General features: G+C 44.1%; 1 protein-coding gene across 1 annotated transcript; it reads left to right on the top strand.

The window, feature by feature from the left end:
- Positions 1-245: 245 nt before the first annotated feature.
- On the top strand, positions 246-23,546 carry T265_04543 (hypothetical protein; the record flags this gene model as incomplete). The annotated part of the gene is made up of 12 exons (XM_009169307.1): positions 246-378; positions 1,637-1,763; positions 5,152-5,426; positions 11,176-11,275; positions 12,317-12,441; positions 14,087-14,369; positions 15,538-15,668; positions 15,911-16,007; positions 16,770-16,857; positions 17,603-17,637; positions 21,872-22,043; positions 23,060-23,546. The coding sequence occupies 12 exons, from the start codon at positions 368-370 to the stop codon at positions 23,227-23,229; spliced, it is 1,614 nt and encodes a 537-aa protein (XP_009167571.1).
- Between the last annotated feature and the right edge of the window lie 171 nt (positions 23,547-23,717).

Genomic DNA, 23,717 nt, shown 5'->3' with positions numbered 1-23,717 from the left:
AACTGCAGTGTCACACTCAGGCCATTCCTAAACAGGATCATCGTTTAGTCAGAAGAAGGCTGCCCGGATAGCTCAAATTGAACCATTTCTGATTTAAGTGATGGTAGTTTGTGCACCATTTCCTCTATCGTCTATATGATGGCCGAAGCTAGTCATTACAATACACTTTTTCCTATCCTACAATATTCTTCCGTTTGCACGCATCTATTCTGAGTTTGACCCTCTCCGCTGTCTACTGATTCCAGGATCTGCGTATGGTGCGGTAGTTTATTTTTCTACGTCCACCTTCATATGTGTACAGAGGCCACGAATCGGTGCTGACTTGTGATCCCTGAGTTGTAATCTTTTACTATCTACGTGTTATCGAATGTGGAACACGTGAGTTCTTTTGTACCCTTACATGTATATTCATGCCTATTTTAACATTGTGTACAGGTATTTTCCTTGTGTCTAGGAGTCACCAGCATCGGTTAGATAATTTCGTGACCATATGGCCTATGGGGGTCGAGATGGCTCAAGTTGTTAGAGCGCGAATTTACCGACCGGAAGGTGCGTGGTTCGAACCCGACCTCTGCCACTCGACTTCCCCTGTCTAGGCTTGGGCGACCTGGCAGTATCCCAGTCCTCGTGCCTCCTTGGTGTGGCATGGCAGCTGGGCACCGAGAGGATGCTACAGCTGGACGACGATATGGCCTATGGTGGGACTGTAACCCCTCCAACTACCAGTGGTGCCCAGATCATCTTGTTGAATGCCGTTCACTCTCTATAATAGGCTTACATAACGTCCATTCATCCCCGGTAATCCCTCTGTGTAGCAGCAGTTGAGCACTGGCGTTATGATCCGTTAGACAATACAGTGAATACTGTTTGGGTGTAGATTCAAACAGCGGCACACGGTTTTCTTAAGTTCCGTTTCTTCAACCATTTGTTCCCTGCGGAGAGAACACAGCGCCTGACAGAGCTCTCGCCGTAGTTTAACATGTGCACTTATGGAGTATTGTGGAGTATTGTCTCGGCCACATCCAGTGACCGAAATGAACATTTTTATGTTGATGCTGCCAGTACCACGCGAAGTACCTAAGATTCCCGTTCTGTTGAGTTCTGTGCATTTATGCTCCATACTGACCAGGCAACTGATACCAAGGCCTAACAAACCCATAGCGCTCTCATTATAGTATGCCTCATGAACTTTGCGTTGCGTTACAAAGGTCTAAATTGCTTTCTATAATACAAAAACACCCCTTACATCCCGGCACAGTTGTGCCACTCTGCTTTCTTAGTTTAGTCACTGACTTCTGATGGAAATGATTATATATTTGTCTGTTATCTGGTTTCGTTTTGACTTGAGAAAGCAATACCTCCAATTCCAAGTGAACCGGATTTTGTGCTTGATAGTTCTCACCTCGGGTAGTGGTTCACCTTTTACGAAGAAAATTGACGCGCACTGTGTCAAACTGTCTTTTACCGATTATCTTCTGTTTCCTCTATGCTTGTTTCTTTTTCGCTTCCAACTTCCGGGAGCTTTCGACTCACAATGTACTTGAACAGTTCACTCACCTCAATTGACTCTCATGCTACTACATTTCTGGGTAAAGTTAGAGAATATTTCCACTGTACTACTGTGACTTTTTTCCAGGAAGGAGCGCCGCAGCTGGATGCTTGTTTTGTTCATTGGTTCCATCAGTCTTTATGCATCCCGTACAGTTCTTCCCATCTGTTCGGTCTCGCTTTCAAGTGAACTTCAGTGGAACCGACAGGAGACAGTGAGTTAGTTTTGCTTTCCATTTTTGAAACATGATGACGGTAATATAAGTTAGGTCTCGGCGTAGACTGCGTGATTCGCTGATCTGTGTCTCAATGGTATATGGGTTGTTGTCCACAAACCATCGGCCAGCTGCAAACGGTACCTCCTTGGCACTTAGCTGCTCCGTAACCCGGAGAAAGCATGAGGTTAAAATACCATATACACAAGCGCAATTTGCATCCAGTGTTGGGCTTGCAGACCATGCTTTTCGACTACAGTCCTCTATGCCGTGGAAGATGGACATCTACTTTGTATAAGTCGGCCTTGTCAATCGGGCACTTCCTAGCGCTTTTGTAACAGGCCTTGGTCGAAACTCAAAGGAGTGTGAACTGAGGGTGAAGAGAACATCTATGTGTTGCTTTTAATCATTCAGTCGTTCAGTGACGCTTATCTGATAAGTCGGTGGAAGACGGGGAGACAACAAACAACAAGTACTCAGCAAGAAGAAAAATTCACTGGGTTCCATTCAAAGGCCTGTGCATACGGGTGCATGCACACTGCTGTCACATTTCTACTGATGTTTGATCCGAGAGCCCATTACTGCTATCCAGAACATGTGGCTAGTTTAGCAGGAGAGTCTTCGTTAACCTTGTTTGTTTGCAAAGTCTGGGTGATCGCAGCCTAATAAAAGTTGATTAAGCTGTTTCCAGGGTGATTGTATGTACATATTTGGATGGGTAGTGAGGGACTCTAAACGAGTTTAAAAGCAGTATCCTTACCTACCCTATGGCCTCTGTAGATCACATGGGCATTGATGACGCTTCTAAACGATACTGCGCTGCTACCAGACATGCATTTTGGACAGTGCTCACGGGTACGAACGTCAATATGACGGTCCTGTGACCGACGTAGAAAGTGTCACAGACGTCCGTGTATGAAGCCAGTCCCGGTAGCTTGCCCTTATTATTCAGCGGAAGCATTAGCAGTGTGGGAAGTTGCTTTAGTGGCACCATTGAGTCTTCTTATTGGTATACCAGTTGCTGCTTTACCTTTGGGCGGTAGGTTGAGGAATGGGTTCTTCGTCCTTACGGAAGTTGTTGGAGGGCCCTGTGGTTTTAATGTGGGGTTTTACCCGATAAACGTCTCGAAGAAAATCATTGCCTTGGAGCACGACGCGCACGAGTTTTAATTCTTTCCGCAAAATGTCACCTAACCGTGTCTCTAGATCAATGTCGGCCACCTGAGTAGGCTTCGTTTTTTCTGAAAGGTGAAACTGGTGAATTTGATGTACTGTCTACCCCGAGTGTCCTACAAATGCAGTTTGCACTGCATTGTTCGGACTCGTCAGGCAGCACCCGCAATGCGCCAGTCCGGTGCGGTGGGGAAGAAGCCCCTGGGTTTTATTGGTGCCTGAAGAGTGGGTTGGCTGCGGTGGATGCCCATAAAATCACAGACATACCAACCAGCTGTTGGACAACGTTGTTCGCGCAGCTGGTCAGTGATTGACGCCGTACAATTTAGTTTGGTGGTTATCTCCGAATCGAGGTCTAAAAAGCTTTTCGCTAGTGAGTTAATCAAAGATAACATTGGGAGTACAGTATGTAGTACAGAACAATGTCTAGATTTCTGAGCGGAATTTTTTCAAAAATAGCCTAGTTACCTTCTTGTCCCCGTGCACTTGCGTATTTTATTCATTCCCCATTTTAATCCGTGTTTTGCGAATTAAAATCCTTCTTTACTTGAAGAAAAACTACTTCTTTCTGTCTTGAAGTGCCAGGCTAGGCTGAATGAGCTCCCCTTAGCATTGTTCAAAGATGAAGCAGAATCTTTGCGTTTCACTTTGATTGGGTCGTTCGTAATTATTTGGGAACAAGGACGTGTTTCAGAGTGTTGGGGTCAACGGTTGACCATATCCGTGTTCACGAACAATGTCCTAAGTGATCGTCCCTTCCCTTATGATTATTGCAACAGGGGTACTTGATTCCCTTATACTACGCATGTTCTTTTATGCGCCTGTCTTCGGCAACTGAGACGGGAGTCCAAGAGCATCAAGCAGGAATTCTGCCGGGTGGAGTGTGCATTGGTCATATTTTTATATTACGTCAAGGACTTGGGCGGACCACGTATATCACTGACACAACAGTCGTGATTTTCTTCGACTTCTGAGAAGCCTTCAACTCTGTGGATAAAGTGGCTGTCCTAAATATTCCTGACCCTAAGGAATTGCCATTGAAGTTCGTTAACATTCTGCATGCCCTTCATTCCCACTTCTCCAGTCATGTGGAGTTCCAGGAGATTAGTGACAGCCTGTGGTGTTTGTCAGGATTGTTCCATATTTTCTCTTTTGGTCAACTTTACTTTACTTATCCCAAGGGACCATGAATCTAGGTACCGAGATCACATCTGAAGGGAGATTATTGAACTTGGATTATGTGGATGGCATCGTTCTGTTGTTTGACGGTTATTTGCCTTCGCAAAGAAAACGCTGTTTTCTGTTCCGAGCGATTGTTGACGGGAGGTTCTCGGGGGACAGGTAATGACACAGCAACGTGAACCAAATGCGGCTACTGTCACCCTAATTTAGTGGGGTCTTTGCACTTTTCTAGCTAGAGCTCACATGATTCTGCTTGCAGGTAGTTGGAAACCCTGCAGGACATAGCACCCAGCTAATCCATGATGCTCGTGATACCATTCCCAAGCTGCCGTTTCCAACTAAAGTGCTCCTGTTCTTGTGCATTGTGCTTTTGCCTGGTGGGGTACTCAAGGGACGCTAAGTGAATTCTGATGACGCCGTAACTCGATATGCTGCTCCGATGTGCTTATTTCACTGCTATCCAAACACGTAAGCATCTTATTCTTGGTCGTCTTCTTTAGGGACACACAGCTTCTTCGCATACCTTCTTACCATTCCCTTTTTCTGCCCTTTGTTAAGACCTTTCCCCGTGGTTGTCTGACAGTTAAGTACCAATGCATATTTGAGCCAACAATCGTGATGAATGTTAAGGTTCATGCTACTGACTGAGAGCTCCGGTCTCTTCTTTGCCCGCTGTCTGTTCTTGACCATATTCCGGCCGTCTTGCTTTTGTTCGCCTGCATGTCAGCCATGCAGTGACGGAATACCACAGCCGAACTATTTTTATCTTCGCCGAAAAACGATTGGTGACTTTCGCCAGCCTAATAGACTTTTTCACTCATAAGTGGAGTTGTGATCTCCAAAACGTTTTTTTTATGTTGTCCAAACTGATTTTGTGTCTCTGATGCGTTAGCAAATGTCTTACACGTTTATGATTTTAGTTAATTTGTCACACATGATCTGTTAGAACTCCTAGTTCCTCAAAACTCGGTATTTGTTTCATTGTTCTGCACTGTTTTGAACCTCACGATTTTCTCTGCTTTCTTTGTTTCAGGGTATGGTCATGGGAGTGTTCTTCTGGGGCTACGCTCTGACACAATTTCTGGCTGGTTATCTCAGTGATCGGCTTGGTGGTGAACGAGTAATTCCGTGCACATCATTTGTCTGGTCCTTCCTCACTCTCTCCTTCGTGTACATTCCTCAGATCTCACCCGACTCCGCTACGACCTTCACTCTGTTCGTCTTCATTCGGTTCTCTCTTGGGGTGTTTCAAGGTATATCCCCATTGTTTTACTTTTGTTCAGTCCCGTATTGCGCTTATTGCACTCAGTCAGTCCAGCTTATCAGCTATAAACCTTGTACAATAGGCTGCTACAGTTTCGATCACCGGAAAGTGGGGGTCACTGATGGTCAAACACTGACATCTCTCGTATGCTTTCTGATCGTAGGGGTCACCTCTCTTATCCATAAAGCAGTATGGATCGCACTGTTGCAGTGTACACTCCGCCCTTGACATACAAACTGACGTCACCTCGGCGCCATAGGTGTCGCAGGTTGGCAAAATTTGTCTTGGCTTTCCCGATTTGATAAGTAATCTCATCTCCAACCAGTTCGCCGGAAATTATACGACTGCCTAGGTAAATAAATTCATCTACCACGTTGGCTTACCTGCAAACATAAGATTTAGGTTTGGCCCCATCCAGTCTTGTAGAAGCACTTAACAGTGTGCAGGTGTGAAGCACATGTCAAACCGTGCGGCAGTTATTTGGTTTCTTGAAGAATGTTTGCATTTTTGAGGGACCTGAGTCAAGGGGAGCAATATGGTCAGTATATTTAGTGTCTGTGAGCGAACGCCCGAGAGCATTTCGATCCTCGAGGTTCCAGAGGTTGCAAAGCCCTCATAAGGAATGTAAATTTGAAAGGGACCCTTTTGATTGCCAGACACCGACAAAGTCCGTAACTATCGACGCAGTCGAAAGCGGCTTCCATATGAGGCAAAACGATAAACATGATATGTTTGAAAGAGTGGTGCTGTTCAAGAATTTGTCTTCAGGTAAGGATGCGGTGGATGTATTCTCGACCAGAGCGAAACTCAGCTTGATTCTCAAGAATTTGTCTCCCCCGACAATCGATCGCAAAATAATGCAAAGAGCATCTTTGATGCGACGAGTACCAGGCTGATGCGACGATGATGTTCACATGACCTTTTTGCGCCCTTTTTGAAAACTAGGATAACGGTCGAGGAGCTGCATTTAACTGGTATTTTGCTTTCGTCCCAAATCGTCTGCAGTGTGATTGTCAGACTATTCATTAAAACCTCGCTAGATTCTTTGAAGAGTGTGGGATGCAGACTATCCGATCCAGATGTGTTGTCGCGTTGGAAGATTGATATCTCACGCTGGATTTTTGTTTTTAATGGTATCGATACGCCATTCAGCCCCATTGGGTTCCTCCAGCGATTTTGTTGGAGGAGACCAGGTGAACTGTCCTTTGAAGCACTCATCCGATCGCTCAAGACAATTCTCTGAGTGCATTGCCGTTCAATCTTTTTCGCATATCGTTTAGCTGATACTTGTCTTTTTTAACTGGGTGATCCAATCAGCTGAAGTGGTTGTTGCCTGAAGTGAAAGTTTTTCGCTTCTCCTGCGTAATCTACCAGCGTTCTCCGTCATTCTTCAAGCTCTTGATTATCCGGTGTTTGAGGGATTTGCGAGCGCCATCACAGTTGCTGGTATGGCCTTCCTGGCAGCAATGAGATCTGCCGATCTCGACAATATCCAGTGTTCATTCAATCGAGCTGGGAGCATGGCTTCCACTTGCTTTCATTCAACCTCCGAGCAATGTTCGTCATCCACATAGTTGTGCTTTTCCTGTGGCTTTCTAGCCAGGAAAACTCGCTACTCTTAAGCTGCTGAAACTTATGGAAGTTAGTGAATGTAGTTGTTCTGTCTTGGCACATGTACTGCTGACGGAAAGTGAAGTGGTAACAGTGCCCGCATAATGACATGATCAGAGTCAAGTTACATACCCCAGAAGGAACGACGATCTTTAATTGGAGCTCTTCGTCGGTAATTGATACACATATAGTCCAAGTGAGTATGGCTGTCTTGCTGTTGGTGGCCTTCAAGTCACTCGATGACCTTTTGTGTTCGAGGTTTGTGCTGGCCACGAACAGAATGGTCAGCATACAATGAAGCAGTTGATCGCCATTATCGGTACGCTAAGCATTGAATCCAAATCTACCACTTAACTGTTTCCGAACTTAGAAGGAACGACGATCTTTAATTGGAGCTCTTCGTCGGTAATTGATACACATATAGTCCAAGTGAGTATGGCTGTCTTGCTGTTGGTGGCCTTCAAGTCACTCGATGACCTTTTGTGTTCGAGGTTTGTGCTGGCCACGAACAGAATGGTCAGCATACAATGAAGCAGTTGATCGCCATTATCGGTACGCTAAGCATTGAATCCAAATCTACCACTTAACTGTGTTTCTTCCGAACTTAGTCATTCAAACTGTTCATTCATATCATTCAGCCTTTTCAGTGTCAGAACTGCAGTCCGTCGGGGATTATGCTGATACGACAGTTAAACACCGTTTGCTGAATCGATTTGCATTGGTCTTAATTGAGCCGGACAATCGCGCAGCGCGAAGACAACTGTTTACTAGGATCCAGGGCGCTTTTGGTCTTGAGGCTGAGTGCAACCCCCACACTCTAGATATCAGGAGCCATCGCTTCAGGATCATCAGCTACCCGAATAGTGAAATGTGGAACATTTGAGCTCGTCTCAAACATTTTGAGGTGTATGACCTAGGTGGGATCTTTTGTGCGTGTTTCGGGGACACAATGTACATAGACAGATAGGAAAAGTAAAGTATCAGCAAGAGTTGCCTGGTTACCCAATTTGACATGGAGTACTGACGCTAAAGACCACAGTTTGGATCAGAACTCTTGAGATTAGTAGGCGATTTTTCTTGTTCCTTCTGGGTGGTGGTTTAGTTACGAAACAATGGCTAGGGAATTGATGGCACTGGATCGTTCAACCGGCAGGAAGGGATTGTGGGGGGGGGGGGGATGTGAGCGAAGAGCAGCAGGGTGAATGATACTTCTCGGTTTCCCACGCCGAAGAAGAGGGTTTATTTGAACTACTCCACATTGAGCGTTTGACTGAAAAGTCTGACCCACATGGCTTTGGTAGGATATAGGGTTTTGTTCGGAGACCCTGTCTCTAGTCTCCGACTGAAAAGTCCGGACCACGAAGCAGTGGTTGTCAGGGCTTTCTTAGGAGACGGTTCCTGGAGCCATTGACTCAATATTCTGATTCAATCGGCCGCAGGAGGCCGATCTTGCCTGATGATTAAGGAAGTAATGCATTTTACTGTTTCACTCCTAATGCCGTTCCTCACAGCAAGTGCCTTTTGGGCAGCACCGAACTCTTTGGTTGTAAAAGCACTTCAACCGTACTGAATAATGTACCGGCGGTCACGGTCGTCCACTAGTTCATTGAAGTGTGCGGTTTTTGGAGCTGAGCAACTGCGGTGACCGTTTTCGATTGGTCCAGCTAAGCCCCAACCTCCGAAGCGGAGCGATAAGTGAGCAACAGCTGGAAGCAAAATTGACACTCACGCTCATTTAATGGTATCCATCTAGGTCATTCCTTTCTAACATTGGCGGTGGACGCGATTGTCTATGTAAATAAACTATGCACCCTATGCGGTGCTCATCCTACTCGAGTGACCACTTTTCGCCGGCTGTCTTTACGTTCTACTGCATTAGTTTGGATGAGGAATAAGGACGCAATTTAGCTCAGTAAAGAGCCTCAGAGAATGAAAAATTGATTTTATTTGTCTTACCAGTCTGTTCGTACGTGACCATGGCCTAATTTATTCAGTTTTGAGGCTCCACTCACAACGCGCTGATGATGTCACTTGAACTGTTGATGGAAGGTTTGCAACCGAATTGTTGAGATAGGCCATCATTAAACCATTACATCAATATTCTCTTCGAATGGGAAAAGAGCATCAGTGTTGTATTCGTGGTGCATATGACGCATTCGATCTACTCGTCACTGCTTGAATGCCGTTAAACCTACTGGAAGTTGAATGTAAATAACACTGAAAAACCTTGAAATTTTTGTCAGACAGTCGTGGACCGCATGGAAAAAGTGGGTTTCGTCTCGGCTGAATTTGCTGTGTCCCAGATGTTCTGAAGTTTATTGGTTGGGGATTGATGCTGCAAAATCAACCGACACATCTGATCTACTGATCGTATGAGCAGCAAGATAGGTAAATAGTAACCACCGATGCGTATATCCTCTTCATTTTGCCCTCGCAGTTGATGAACGAAGGATTCCCTTGAAAACCAAATAGAGGCTTGCCACTTGCATGTCAGATGAACTAAACAAATATAGAATTAGATTTCGATTTTAGTGGATTCATAGTATGTGCACAATGTGGTTTTTGCTTTGAATCTTCTGACCACGAGCAGGTCAGAGGAAGATATAGTTCCGCGATTAATGGTTAGTAAGCTTGCTCAGAGTGGAAAAATCATAACAGACGACTTTGCCACCAATATCTCGCCTGCAGACTCATTATTGGAACTGGGTACTTCACCGATTTGAACTTCGCAGTCTCCCTGTTTTCGAATGTCACGGACTAAAAGACGATATTTATGTTGTTCATCACAGCGACAACCTCTCGTGAAGTATCAGGCAAAAGGGAGTAACATGGGTGTTTCATAACCTTACGTGAACCCAATTTGCAGCTGACTGTTTTTCGCCCAGAATTATGTGTACTTGTTACCCTTGTTACTCAGCCACGCAAGCGAAAACTGACAGCAGTAGATCGCCCTGACAAGCATTGTGGAGTGGACACCGGGCAGTATGCACCAGAAGTACAATTGTCATCGTGTATGGCATTTCGAGCGATTATTTTGTATGTCACTTCTGAATGGCCCTGTCCGAGACCGAAAATGACGACGTTGTTACTGACCTTTGTGAACCCTTTCGACTCAGCCGATTTTGTGAAATATGCTGTCATCAGGCTACTGAACAGGATCATGATAGTTTGTGTCGTCATTTCGGCATACGTTTAGTGCTGCATTTGTGTCTGTCGGGTAATATTAGTCGCTGATGCGCTGTTTTTTACGGATGTTTGTAGCAAACTACGGACGCCGTGAAGCTTTCTGATGAAAAATCTGGGTATCTATTGGCTTTTTAGTGTTAACCCTGGAGTTTGTTGTTAATTTCCCGAGCTTAGCCGTCATGCCAAAAGTAGAACAATAGATTTGTTCTATAGGGCTCTTTTTGAGCTTCTGAATACAGTCAATTATTTTCTCGTCAAACCTTTACTTCCGGTAATTATGCTTCATTCCGTTTCAGTTGGGCTCAACTTAAGAATTTCCACATCCGAGGATACCATCATGGCATTTGTTGCGTACGCGGTTGGGAAACTTCTGAACATTTCACCACTCACTGTAATAAGTAATTGGAATGATATCTTTACTTGGTAACCATTGAGCTGAATATTTTATTTGTGGGCTATGAAAAGACTAGAGAGTCCTTAAAGCCGGTATTCCGCCGAGTAAGTGGTTTATCTTATTTTCAAGATGCTCGCCCTTTGCGGGATTACTGCGCTTTGAATTTAAATAAGAGAACTGGAGAAGGCCGCGTGATACAGATATGGCTGTCATTTAGAATTATTTCATTTTATTTTTAGTCCCAAACAGATGCTTTGTATGTTGTCCTGGTGCTATGTATTAGTTTATCGGTCGGACCTCTTGCTCGTTACATTGGCAAATCAGGTGAACTTTGGTTGTGTGTACGTTGACGGATCGTCATGGATTAAACATGTCGAATATAATTTATAACTCACTGCTGTTCGACACTTGCAGGTGAGTTCAATAACCTTAGATTCCGGTGGACTTATTTCTGTCGTACGCTCATCACCGTGTCTCAGGTCATACTGCAAGCGCAAGCTATTCGCGCTTTTTAACTGTGATAACTTCAATACTCGACGTTCCTTTTCACTTTTGATGGCTCCGGTTATTTCACCAGTCTGTGCTAACTTACATTCCTTCAGGTTTTTATTACCCCAGTTTGGTGAGTCTAATGGCCAAACGCGTTCGGTCGAGCGAGAGGAATTTCACACATGCCGTACTGAACGCTGGGACGCACTTGGGGTGAGTCTCTAGGCTTGATGTTTGTGAGCAAACTCCTGTCCCAGTTATAATGACTCGTTTTGGTGAGGTTCGTTTCTGCCCAACAGGATTTGCCAAAACTTGTAAGGTAATATTATATATCCGGCAACAATGAATTTTAAACCCTTGACCTGTAAACGCACTTCAAAAGAATGTACGTCCTTATAAAGTGTTATTAAATGTGAGCCGGTACCGAATTCCGTGTGTTGGTAGGGAATACTTTAATGGACATTCTTAACAACCATTGGAGTGAATTACAGGCGCTGTTCAAACAGAAACTTGCGAACTGAATCTGGAAATCCCTTCTGTACCTCTCCTCAAATCATCGCCTCATTTTTCCCCATGTATTCCCTACTGGCTCTGTGCAAAAAAATTGAGTGAAGATCTCAGTCATATCCTGTTCAACTCAAGAGTTAATTTTGTAGAGACTGTCCCAGGCCAATAGAACAAATGCTTAATAGTACTAATCTTTTAAAAGTGTACTAGAGGGAGTGCTATAGTGATTCACACTAAGGCAGTATCAACCTCTAATACACGGGGCGATATTCCTACCGTTTGGGGATGAAATAAATCAGCTATTTGCACCGTCAAGTTTGACAACAGCGTCATATCTGTGGGATGGTTACAACCTTGACTTTGAAATAGCATTCAAATCTCGACAAAAGCTTTCATTTACATGTTTTAGTCCCAAACAGATGCTTTGTATGTTGTCCTGGTGCTATGTATTAGTTTATCGGTCGGACCTCTTGCTCGTTACATTGGCAAATCAGGTGAACTTTGGTTGTGTGTACGTTGACGGATCGTCATGGATTAAACATGTCGAATATAATTTATAACTCACTGCTGTTCGACACTTGCAGGTGAGTTCAATAACCTTAGATTCCGGTGGACTTATTTCTGTCGTACGCTCATCACCGTGTCTCAGGTCATACTGCAAGCGCAAGCTATTCGCGCTTTTTAACTGTGATAACTTCAATACTCGACGTTCCTTTTCACTTTTGATGGCTCCGGTTATTTCACCAGTCTGTGCTAACTTACATTCCTTCAGGTTTTTATTACCCCAGTTTGGTGAGTCTAATGGCCAAACGCGTTCGGTCGAGCGAGAGGAATTTCACACATGCCGTACTGAACGCTGGGACGCACTTGGGGTGAGTCTCTAGGCTTGATGTTTGTGAGCAAACTCCTGTCCCAGTTATAATGACTCGTTTTGGTGAGGTTCGTTTCTGCCCAACAGGATTTGCCAAAACTTGTAAGGTAATATTATATATCCGGCAACAATGAATTTTAAACCCTTGACCTGTAAACGCACTTCAAAAGAATGTACGTCCTTATAAAGTGTTATTAAATGTGAGCCGGTACCGAATTCCGTGTGTTGGTAGGGAATACTTTAATGGACATTCTTAACAACCATTGGAGTGAATTACAGGCGCTGTTCAAACAGAAACTTGCGAACTGAATCTGGAAATCCCTTCTGTACCTCTCCTCAAATCATCGCCTCATTTTTCCCCATGTATTCCCTACTGGCTCTGTGCAAAAAAATTGAGTGAAGATCTCAGTCATATCCTGTTCAACTCAAGAGTTAATTTTGTAGAGACTGTCCCAGGCCAATAGAACAAATGCTTAATAGTACTAATCTTTTAAAAGTGTACTAGAGGGAGTGCTATAGTGATTCACACTAAGGCAGTATCAACCTCTAATACACGGGGCGATATTCCTACCGTTTGGGGATGAAATAAATCAGCTATTTGCACCGTCAAGTTTGACAACAGCGTCATATCTGTGGGATGGTTACAACCTTGACTTTGAAATAGCATTCAAATCTCGACAAAAGCTTTCATTTACATGTCAATTTGATTTTCACGGCAGACTCAACTGAATCTCTCATTTGTGATATCTCACAACTGAATGTGCTGCACAAAGGCCGTCTCATATTTCGTGGTGCGACATTTGAGACGGTGCATTATATTTTCCTGATGGAACTCATCAGGTGGCTGTCTAAATTTTCAGCAATCTCATAAACGAGAGGTTCAGCTGAGTCTCTTGTGAAAACCCGACTGATATGCAAATCACAGTAATTGTCGAAATCTATGTAATTTACGCTCTAGTAGAACGTAAGGAAACTAGGAGACTGGGTCTGCCTGTTGAGACCCAAGAAGAGCGAAAACGGTCCTGGGTTGTAGAAGAGTTTTCAGCAACTTTCTGAGTAGTTCTCCTTATGAAAAAAAACCTTCAAATCTGTTGATTGTTCGGTTCTTCCAATCCATGCTTGCTCAAAGGGACGTACCTATTTATGCTAAGACCTCTTTTATTGTGGAATTGGAATGGGGCGTAGCAAATGCTTTATGAAGAACAGTCTCCTTATTCTTGTTGTTCTTCAATAAACTTGTACTAACAACGGCAGAAAGTGTTCATCTGCCGATCCCCATGGTTCTTCTGTGTTCCACCGAGGATTACGTGACGACAAGTTCTAGGAATCCCACAATTACCTTCAACAAAGCCCTTTGAGCTTACATGGTTTTTGATTGTTTCAAAAGGTGCTGTCCTTAAACGAACTCATGAGTTAAGGAGTTGCCCTCGAAGTGAGGGTGCTTTTCATCACCGTGTTCCTACTATCTCCGAGTGAACTATCTGAGGTCAGTAGTCGAAGCTCAAAGGCCTCTCAGTATTCACAGAGATGCGCCACGGGAAGTCACCTCAATTCACGTGGGTTTGATACATTCTCCAAGTTTTTCTGAGTCGGGTCAAATAACCTTGTTTTCACCCGGCCAACTTCCACGGCGTTTCATCTACCAGGTCCTCTCTTGAAGCTATTCAACGTTCCGGAAATGTGCCTTTATTTTGCAGCACGCTGATTTGCGGTTCTTTGGGCTCTAGTCTTGTGGCGAACAACGGATGGAGAGCACCGTTCGCTGTGATTGGTCTTTTCGGTTGTTTTTGGGCTCTCACCGTTCATTTCTTGATGAATCCTCAAAGAGTGAAAGTTTCAACCTCTTTGATTTTTCCGGTTCAGTTAAGTTCGAGTGGTCTACCAATACTGGCCGATCAGGCTGAGGTAAAGCATCTTCCGAATTCTGAGGTGGGTTATGTGGATTTTGCTTTTGTCTTCCTCTATTTGTGTGCTTCAGCATGGAGCTATGTAGGTTTTTAATGGGTTGTGATAGTTTCAAATGCTTCTGGTATTCGGGGGGAAAACCTGTGCTCACACCATCGCCATCACCGCTGGTAGCCTTTATTGGACTTCAGTGCCGTACGTTGGATTGGGATGATCAAAATGGAGTGAAGAACCGACGGAGATACATGGCGTCAGCTCGACGAAAGTATTTGGATTTGCTCGTCTTCACAACAGTCACTCAGAGTTTGTAGACAGAAACTGTCAGTACGAATACCACCGAAATCAGCTGGCAGCCATATCTACCGATATTCCCGGCTAAATATAGACTGTGTATGTAAAGCAATACCAAGTGAGATAGCCAAGCATGAAACGTAAGTGAAGTACCTATCCTTTTTATCACAAAAACGATCACAGAACATAACGACCGATTTCTGTTGGTTTGATAAACTTTTGTGGATAGTATAAGTCAGATGGTTCCATTTCAGCAGTCAGCCATTGGGCCGCAAACTTGTGATTATGGCTAGGCCAAGATACCAAGAGGCTTTGGACAAATCAATTTCGCCTACACAGAGGGGGTTTTGAAAACGAACGACAACTGTCTCGATCGTGTTTACCATGCTTTGTTTGGTACCTGTATATAATAGTACTGGGGTACTGGGTAGTAGTTCTGGGGTACTCGGTATAAAGTCCTGAAGGCAACCGAATGTTCAGTAATGGTGCTTCTAGCATCCTTCCCTCTCCTTCCAACCACCACGCCACAAAACCCTGTGACCAATTACCGGACATGGTCCAGCCACATGCTGGTGCTGCTTTAGCTGAGCTCTTGCTTTCAGTGTGTAGCAGTTTTCTAGCTGCCTGCCCTGACGCACGGATATCTGCTAGAGCCCTAAACCTTAGTGGGCACCGAATAACTTGAATCTCAAACGAGTTACGAAACTTCGCTATTGCTGCCCATCCAGATAAACCCAACAATAAAGATGGAAGGGGATACACTGTGGAAGCAGCCACCTCGTTTTTCTCATTTAAGCTTTAAAAAACGTAAGAAAATACATCTGTATATATATTCGACTTTTTTGGCAATTGCGAAAGTTTGGTTTACCGAATTCTCATGTTTCTTTCTCCTTGTTTACAGGCTGTAGAGATCGCCAAGTGTCCAGGGGTCACTCAGTTTTCGCCGACATCTAAACACAAAACCAAATCCGATGAGATAGCTGTGATAAGACCATTACCTTGGGTTGTGTTTCTTCGTCATCCGTCTTTCTGGTAAGCCATTCCACTTCATTGCTTTTTGTGGTCTGAATAACCGTCCTGCTTTGTGCTTACACAGACGATTTGCTGATCCCAGTGATTTGTTGCGTGTGCATTGCCGGTGACTGCCTGGTATTTTCGACAATTTAAAACTTCTTATCCTCCACAAAGATTATAGTTTTTTTCGGTTACGTTTTTTGTCATGTCAGGGACCTCCATTGAATTACTCTCAACATGTCTTTACCATTTCATTCCAGGGCCATGCTGTTTGCGAATTTCGTCCACAACAATTGCTTCTATATTATCCTCAATTGGTGTCCATCCTACTTTCACGATAACTACCCCGATGCTCGGGTACGTTTGACACAGTTGATCGTGTGTTTTATTCGTTATTAGCTCCCCTTGTCGCCCAGGAAGAAAGGGGCTCATATGATCTTGCGTGATATTTCATCACATTGTGTTTGAATCACCTGTGCGCTATAGTTTTGAAGGTTAAGCGTGTTAGGTCGAAATCAGATGGGCAGGGAATACAAGACAGTGCATGATCTGAAACAGCAGTCTGTTTTTGACGAATACAATCACTTGCAAATCGATTTGGTTTTCACGAGAGACTCAAGTGTATCTCCCGTTTATGATGTTCCTCAACTGAATATGCTACACAAAAGCCGCCTCATGTTTCAGTTAGTACGATATTCGAAATATCGCAGTATATTTTCATAATGGAAACTACTCACAAGCTTACTGAAAGCTCTTGGACAGCCCACGACCGGTTTCGCTCTTCTTGGGGTTCGTCAGATAGGCGCAGTCCCCGAGTTTCCGCCAACCTTATGTTCTACTTGAACCCCAATTGGTGTGGCTGACAAATGCACTCATTTGCACCTACTTGATGAGCCCCAAGAAGGGCGAAACCGGTCGTGGGCTGTTGAAGATTTTTCAGCAACCTTGCGAATAGCTTCCTTTATGAAAATATACAGCCGTCTGTTTTGTTTGTTTGGCTGGTTGATGTTTTATTTGCGCTGCACCTTAGTGGATACTATTCTAATAAATGGAGAGGTTCTATTGAATTTATTGAATTTTGCCTCCCTATTATTCTCAAATTTGTTTTCAACTTCACAGAGCTGGGTGTTTAATACCTTTCCATGGTTGGTGATGTTTCCATCGGTTCTTCTTGGTGGCATGATCGCAGACCGGTGGATTGCCCAAGGTAAGCAACAGTCAAGTCAAATGTAGAACACAACTTCTTGCAGTTCAGGTGCACAATTTTTCTGTTCGACCGCTGGTTACTCCGGAGTTTTATTCCACTTGAACGATGTCGCCGTGTAGTTATCCCTGAAGTCATGATAGCCCACAGTAGCTGGGACTGATCAACAGTCTTCACCTCCGAAGACCACTTAACTGCACAGACCATATGCACTAGGAATGATGCACACATCGAATGCATGATTGTAGCTTTCATATTCGGCTTCATGCTCACCACCTGAACTGCTGGGAATTCTCTGTACTGTTCACTATGTCGGTGTGAACTATCTTCGCAGATTTGACCTATCCAGACCACACTGGTCCTCACTTTAACTACATTGAACGGTATCTTTGTTTTGTTCGCAAAGCTTGACAAATATGCTGTCGACAGGCTGTCGAGAGCCTATCACACTGTCGCTATAGCCTCGTACAAGTAACTAACAAACCGGAAGCTTCAACGTTTACTGCAGTTTGGCTTGATTTGATGAAGCTCAGTAGTGCCAGGGGATCAGAAGTCCGAACCCACATCTGGCTTTCTAATCGCTCGTGTGTAAACTAGAGCAATCGCTCGGTTTTCATGGCGACTGCACCGAGCGGGCACATCACTAGGCCTAATTTTTCTGTAGGATTCACGCTATTGCAGTTCAGCATCCGTTTCGTCACGAATCGTCGCTTCATTTCATTACTCCTGCGTTCATCCTAACTTTCAGGTGTAGATGCGACCTTTGTACGCAAAGCTGTTAACGTAAGTTTTCACTTATGCAAATTATGCCCAGCACCTAACTGTTTCAGAAACCCGTTAGCCGTTTCTGTTCTTGTGTGGCGCCCGGACAATTGATTAGGTGTCTTGGTAGCCTCGTTATATTTCCTGTCAGTGTTAATGATAACGCAATCACAACCTGTACTTACAACTTTCTTGTTCGGATAGTAAACGTACAAATCTAATGCTGCAGCAGTCTGATATCATGTGTCATTGATCAGTCAGCTGAGAAAGATATCGGTGGAGTTTTTTCATACCTACAGAGAGACACATGGATTTCTACCGGTATCGTAGTTGCTTTTCACGGCAGTTATTCTTTTTTCCATGAAAGGTCTGCCATCGTTCGCACTTCGACTTCTTGCTTCTCTTGTACTGTAGATCACATACCCCGCGTCATTCTTCAATACAACCGTATGGTCTTCTACATCTTACTTCCGACAGGTCAAGTTTTTGCCGTTGGGCTATACGAATTACTTACCTAACAACTTTGCTTTACTTCGGTCATCTCCCGTCTGAGAATAAGCCGTCTTCTTGGATCCCTCGAATCGCAGCCAACCAAGTGCGTTGGAAGGGCTCTCATTGATCCAGTATTAAGTTCCATCAGCGTGGACCGTAGACAGCATCTAGATCCACGATCCATCCAGGTTTTCAGCTGACCACCCTGGCGACGCTATTATTGGCGTGCAGAGAACGTGTTCACACCATCGGGGTCGATGTTGCTGGATTATCTGGTCGAGTTCGGCTATGTCAAAGCACAAATGACTGGATTTGTTTCCTTCAAAATCGCAGTAGAGAGGGGAAGTTGTTCATTGGTCTGTGAAGCGTGAAAGTCGTCCAGAGCTTTAAGAACTGTTAATTCAAGCCAAATGAGTCAACTTAGTCAAACTAAGCACTGGTGACTAGTCTGCTTGGCTGTTTACCTGGCCATCGATCCTCGAGAAGGCCTTGATAATTACCAAACCATGAGAATCAAACTTGGTGTTTACAGTGTTACCAGAACGAACTGTTAACTGCCCAAAATTTCGTCCTAACTACGGACTGATCGATTCTGATCAATTCTCCTAAACGACCAAAATTAGAAGTCAGGAATCATAAGATGGAACATCAATTCAATCAACATCATGGTGCACGCAAAAGGAAGTTCCGTGTTGGTGACTCAGTACTTGCATTGGATTTTGGAAACAATCGGACAACCTGGCAGCCTGGATGCATCCTGCGGCGCCGTGGAAACGTCTTATACGACGTCCAAGTCGGAAAGAAAAGGTGGATCCGCCATGCGAATCAGTTGAAGATGCGCCATTCAACAATGAACTCAGCGCCGAATACAGGGGAACTGAGCCTTAACCAGTTGTTGGATATAGGTGAAACCAGAGCAGCAAATACAATGAATCAAAAGCGGGACGATACAAATCCGCACGAAAGGGGATCGAGACCGAAACGAAAACGAAGGTTCGTGCAACCATTCCAGGTTGACCCAAGAAGACAAAGTTATGCATAGCCCAGGTAACCAAATTTTTAAAGGGGGAGATGTTACCAGAACGGAACTGTTAATTGCCAAAAATTTCGTCTTAACTACGGACTGATCGATTCTGATCAATTCTCACATTTTGCTTATATTTGTCGTCATCACATGTTCAGCCACCAGATTGCATCGTGCTGAGCCCCTATTGATTTATCATCGTTCCACTCTCACATGTGACTCCATTGGTCGTTGCATTTCGTTAGTTGTCTACCCGATCATGCATAACTGTTGTTTCCTATTGGTTATTCGGTGAAGAGCAAGTCCCAGCCAATTCCTGCCATTTTCCGATGTATATAACCGCATTATTTAGCGACAAAAAAGACCTGTTCCTGTGCTCGACTTTGGCTTCTTCCTTACGCAAGTTGACGGGTTACCTCCGGACGACACAACATACAGTAAATGTGTCCAGATCTCACCGGTCGCGTGATAACTTAACTAACAGTCACAACTTGTAGGTCTCAGTACCACTCACCAGCGTTCAAATCAAACAGGGCGCCAAGACTAATCAACTGATGCGTGGTTGTGACTGCCAACTAAAGGGTCGCACAATCTGCCTAACCTACCTGGTGAGCGGAGAACCTCACATAGGTGAAGCTTTTGGAATTCGCTCACGTCCCCCCCCCCCCACATTGTATCGTTTTAGTACCATTTTCATTTTCGTGCATTTCCATCCAGCGCCATTTCGTTTTGCTGTAATGCAGATGTGGTTACTTCACAGTTTTAAATAAGAAAAACTTCTACACAAAAGGATTTGGCATGTCGCCCATTCCACCCTTAATGAGGGACGGAGACATTTCTGCATACCGCGGTCAGATGTCTGTGCTACGTGGTGGGATGGCAGAGCGTATAGTTGATTTAACCTTACATATATATGTCATGTATATAATGTTTCGTGTGGAGAAAACTAACCGGTTCGCAGTTTTATTCTATACCGTGGGTGTTCACCATAGCAGTTTTTCGCTGCTGTGCACGTGGACCGGTAGCAAATGACGTATGGGTGGTCTGGGAATGTCTGGGCAATCCTTTCGTATACAGACAAATGGAAGTCACATCTTCGAATTCATAGCTGACTGACTTTCTATTACACATGGGACAGCTTGTCTAGTGATACTACTCAACAGCTCTGTTACTATTAACAGTTGCTGTGACTGCAGTAGTTCTGTACACGCTTTCTGAAACACCACAAGTTAAGTGAAACCAATGACCTGGAGAATAATCGACCTTCATATGGGTTTCACACACCATCGAACTGATAAAAATAGCCACCAAGTGCGCATCCTCTTGGATGCCTATGGATCACAGCGGATACAAGATTAACATCTTTGTTGTCCATCAAAGCGCTGGGTTTACTGTAGTAAAATACTGCTGGTGTTGCTGTAGATGATAGGTATGATGACTGATTTTTCTGCAGCTGTGGACCGTTCTACAGCGATGGGACTGACAGAACAGCGATCTAGGCAAGGGATCGTGCGTCAAACATACTGTTTCTAATATATGGTCCTAATCCAAACTGGAATTGATCACGCAGTCTTTCACATGAACTGGCTTGATTGTTTTGGGTTGTGACGGGTTGCTGCAACTCTCGATTCGCGGTACTTGTTAATCTGCCAGTCACGTACGGTTTTTTTAAATTCTCATTCATCGAAACATCGCAAGATTTTCCTGAAACTTCGCTCACACAAATGAGTAAACTTGCCCTTACAAATACTAAAGCTATTTGGCGTCACACGTTGTTTATGGCATCTGTATATCAGATGTCATTTCTCCTAGTTTTGCATCGATCCACTCTATATCGATTACTGACAACACTGACGATTCACATCTCGTTCTATGAAAAAGGCTTCTCCTCAGTAGTTGCATGAAGGCACTTCAAGAATCATGATTTAACGGTGGTTGTGATGCCAGGTCAACAGTTGTTCTTTACAACCGGTTTGTGACTTGATCGTCCACTGAAGATCCAGGAATATAGAGGAGGTCCCCTTACTTCCATGCCCCTTGGACCACTCAAGTTTGTTTTTACTAGTCTCATGACGAAATCTGGCAGTATCTTGTTCGCTAATTCGTGTATAACATCTCAAAGTAGACAGATGCAAAGAATGGATAACTTCTTTCCTAGAAGATAGTTCTACTTCAGTTTGTGACCTACCTGACAGATAATTCGTGTCTGATCTGCCGCCCACTGGTAGCCAGTGACGCTGACAGATGCGACCCACAGCTGGTTGTACGCGTTCCTCATAGCTGTCGCCTTGCTTTCATGTGTAAACTGAAGCGACTCAGCTTCAATGAACTCATTCCATAGCCATCATCCTGTACCTGCCCTCCATCGTTACCCCGTATTCTCCATTAACGGAACTACCTACCATCAACGGGTATTTTGCGTATTTATAGCGGGCAAACTGAATGATCGTTCTTTCATGGATTGAACCGAATTTATCTCTCACTGGCTTCAACTGTTTTCGTTGTAGTTCTGGTCTTTTTCTCATGGGTTACGTATCATACGTTCATTGAAGGTGTCTGACATCGCATTGTTGACAGTGAAAGCAATTGACTGTCAAATGGCTCCATGTTTGTATATACGCGTAGACATATTATCAGAGCTAGAATGTTACATACCCCAACCACGTTAGTCGGCTGTGTATGTAAGAAACGAGTATTTCATCCTCCGGCTTTCTATACAGTCTTCTCTCTATTGTCTAGACGGTCGTCCTGCTTGGTTCAGCAATTTTTCTCTTGTTGCTGTCCGTATTGGAAAGCTACTACGCTTCATTGGCTTCCATGGCCTTGGCTCTCGGGTGTTTGGGATTCCACAGCAGTGGTGTCCTTTTGAATGCGCAAGACATTGCTCCTCAGCACGGTGGACAGATGTATGGTTAGTTGTTTGCTTCCGTTAATCTCTCTTCAAGGGATATGACAATGTCTCATGTGATTCCTGGCACGCATGTTGCAGTATACCAGTTGGCTTACAGGGTTAGTGAGCATTGAGCACAGCTTGTGTACATAATGTAGCTATTCTGTGTGTCAGTCCTCTGAGCTCCTATCACAGCCGTGTGCTGTGTCACCTACGATAGCGTGGGAAAGGTGCTTACTAATTGGTAGTTTTTTTAACATCGATGTTACCTGTCGCTTGCCCCCGCCCACATGGCTGCTGTGCCACCTGGAATTTAGTCACCACTGCTAAACCTCTGCTGTTTGTAGACTTCTCTGTTGGTTTTATTAATGCCTTAATTTGGAGACAGTAATCAATCGAGACAGTCCACTTTAGTGATTGCAGAACAATGTTCCCCGTTCACCCGTAGTCTATACGTACCCGTCTCCACAAGGAGGTGTTGTAGGAGTTGCCAAGTATCTCTTTCTAAAGTGAATTACTCTGTTCAGTTTTAAAAGCTGGTGTTGAGAATATGCTTGAAGTTTTCCTCCTGATAAAAACTTTTCCGCAACTTGATTAATGTAATTTCTGGTACCCAGCAAACGCACTTCTGATGCTTTGGACTGCTTAACATGACAGGTGCACCCTTAACATCCCCTCTTTCTGTCTGCACTTTTCCATTCTATTTAACACAGCGTCTAGTCCCTTTCTCTCTGAAGAGTAGTTATTTTCTTGGGAAATGAAGGTTACGGAGTTTGGGTTTGCTAAAACTGCATCAGTTACCAACATGAAGATTGTATACTCCCATATTCTCAATTCCCAATAGGCGTTCTGGTTAGTGGCAGGCCTGCAAAAGTGGTGAAATCAGAAAAGCCTACCTATTATTTTCGGGGTAATGTGTAACGATCTGTTGGTGTTCATATAAATCCACCTAGTACTCGTTGTGACAAAAACTGCTCGTATTTTGAGGCATGTTGCTATTTGTACGCAACTGGTAATACCTTGTTCAATTTCTACAGGCGTCATGGCAACCGTTGGAACACTTCCCGGATTCTTCGGTGTTTATTTAGCTGGCTATCTATTGGAAATCACCCATCGTTGGTCGCCGGTGTTCTCTCTTACTGCCCTGATCAATGTGATTGGTTGGTTAGTTTATTCACGGTACGGTTCCTCCAAGCCACTGATCTAAAAACCTTGAAAATGGTGTTCCTTTTCGACTTTGCATTTCTTGCCTTATTTTTTACTACGGTGTGAAGAGTAACGTGTAATCTATTATCACCACACGCACACGCACTACCCGTTCAGTTTATTCGGGCGGTGCATCTTCTCTGGTGGTTCTATAAGATCTCGCTATTTGAACCGTTCCCAGTTATCGGGTAGTCGGACCTGGATATTTGCTGTGAATTGCGTCCTTTTTGCTTAAGTTACTTTCCCAATAACCCCTTTTTGTACTTCAACTTATTTTGTTGTTGCTCTGACTTTCAAATATACGGAGCTTGAACTAAGATACCACTGTTCTCTGGATTGATGCCATTTTACCTTTACATTCTGGAATTTTAGCTGCTTTTCATATATAAGGCTACTCGCACCCTCAACAGTCAAAGTGAGAATTCATGGCTTGACTTTGATCAAGCCGCGCAGATAACAGGGTCCTGTCGGCTCACAGTTTTAGTTTGA

The sequence above is a fragment of the Opisthorchis viverrini genome, assembly GCF_000715545.1.
Source record: "Opisthorchis viverrini unplaced genomic scaffold opera_v5_75, whole genome shotgun sequence".
NCBI lineage: Eukaryota > Metazoa > Platyhelminthes > Trematoda > Opisthorchiida > Opisthorchiidae > Opisthorchis > Opisthorchis viverrini.
Note: the sequence above shows the minus strand (reverse complement) of the source record. Positions and strands in the feature narration are given on the sequence as shown.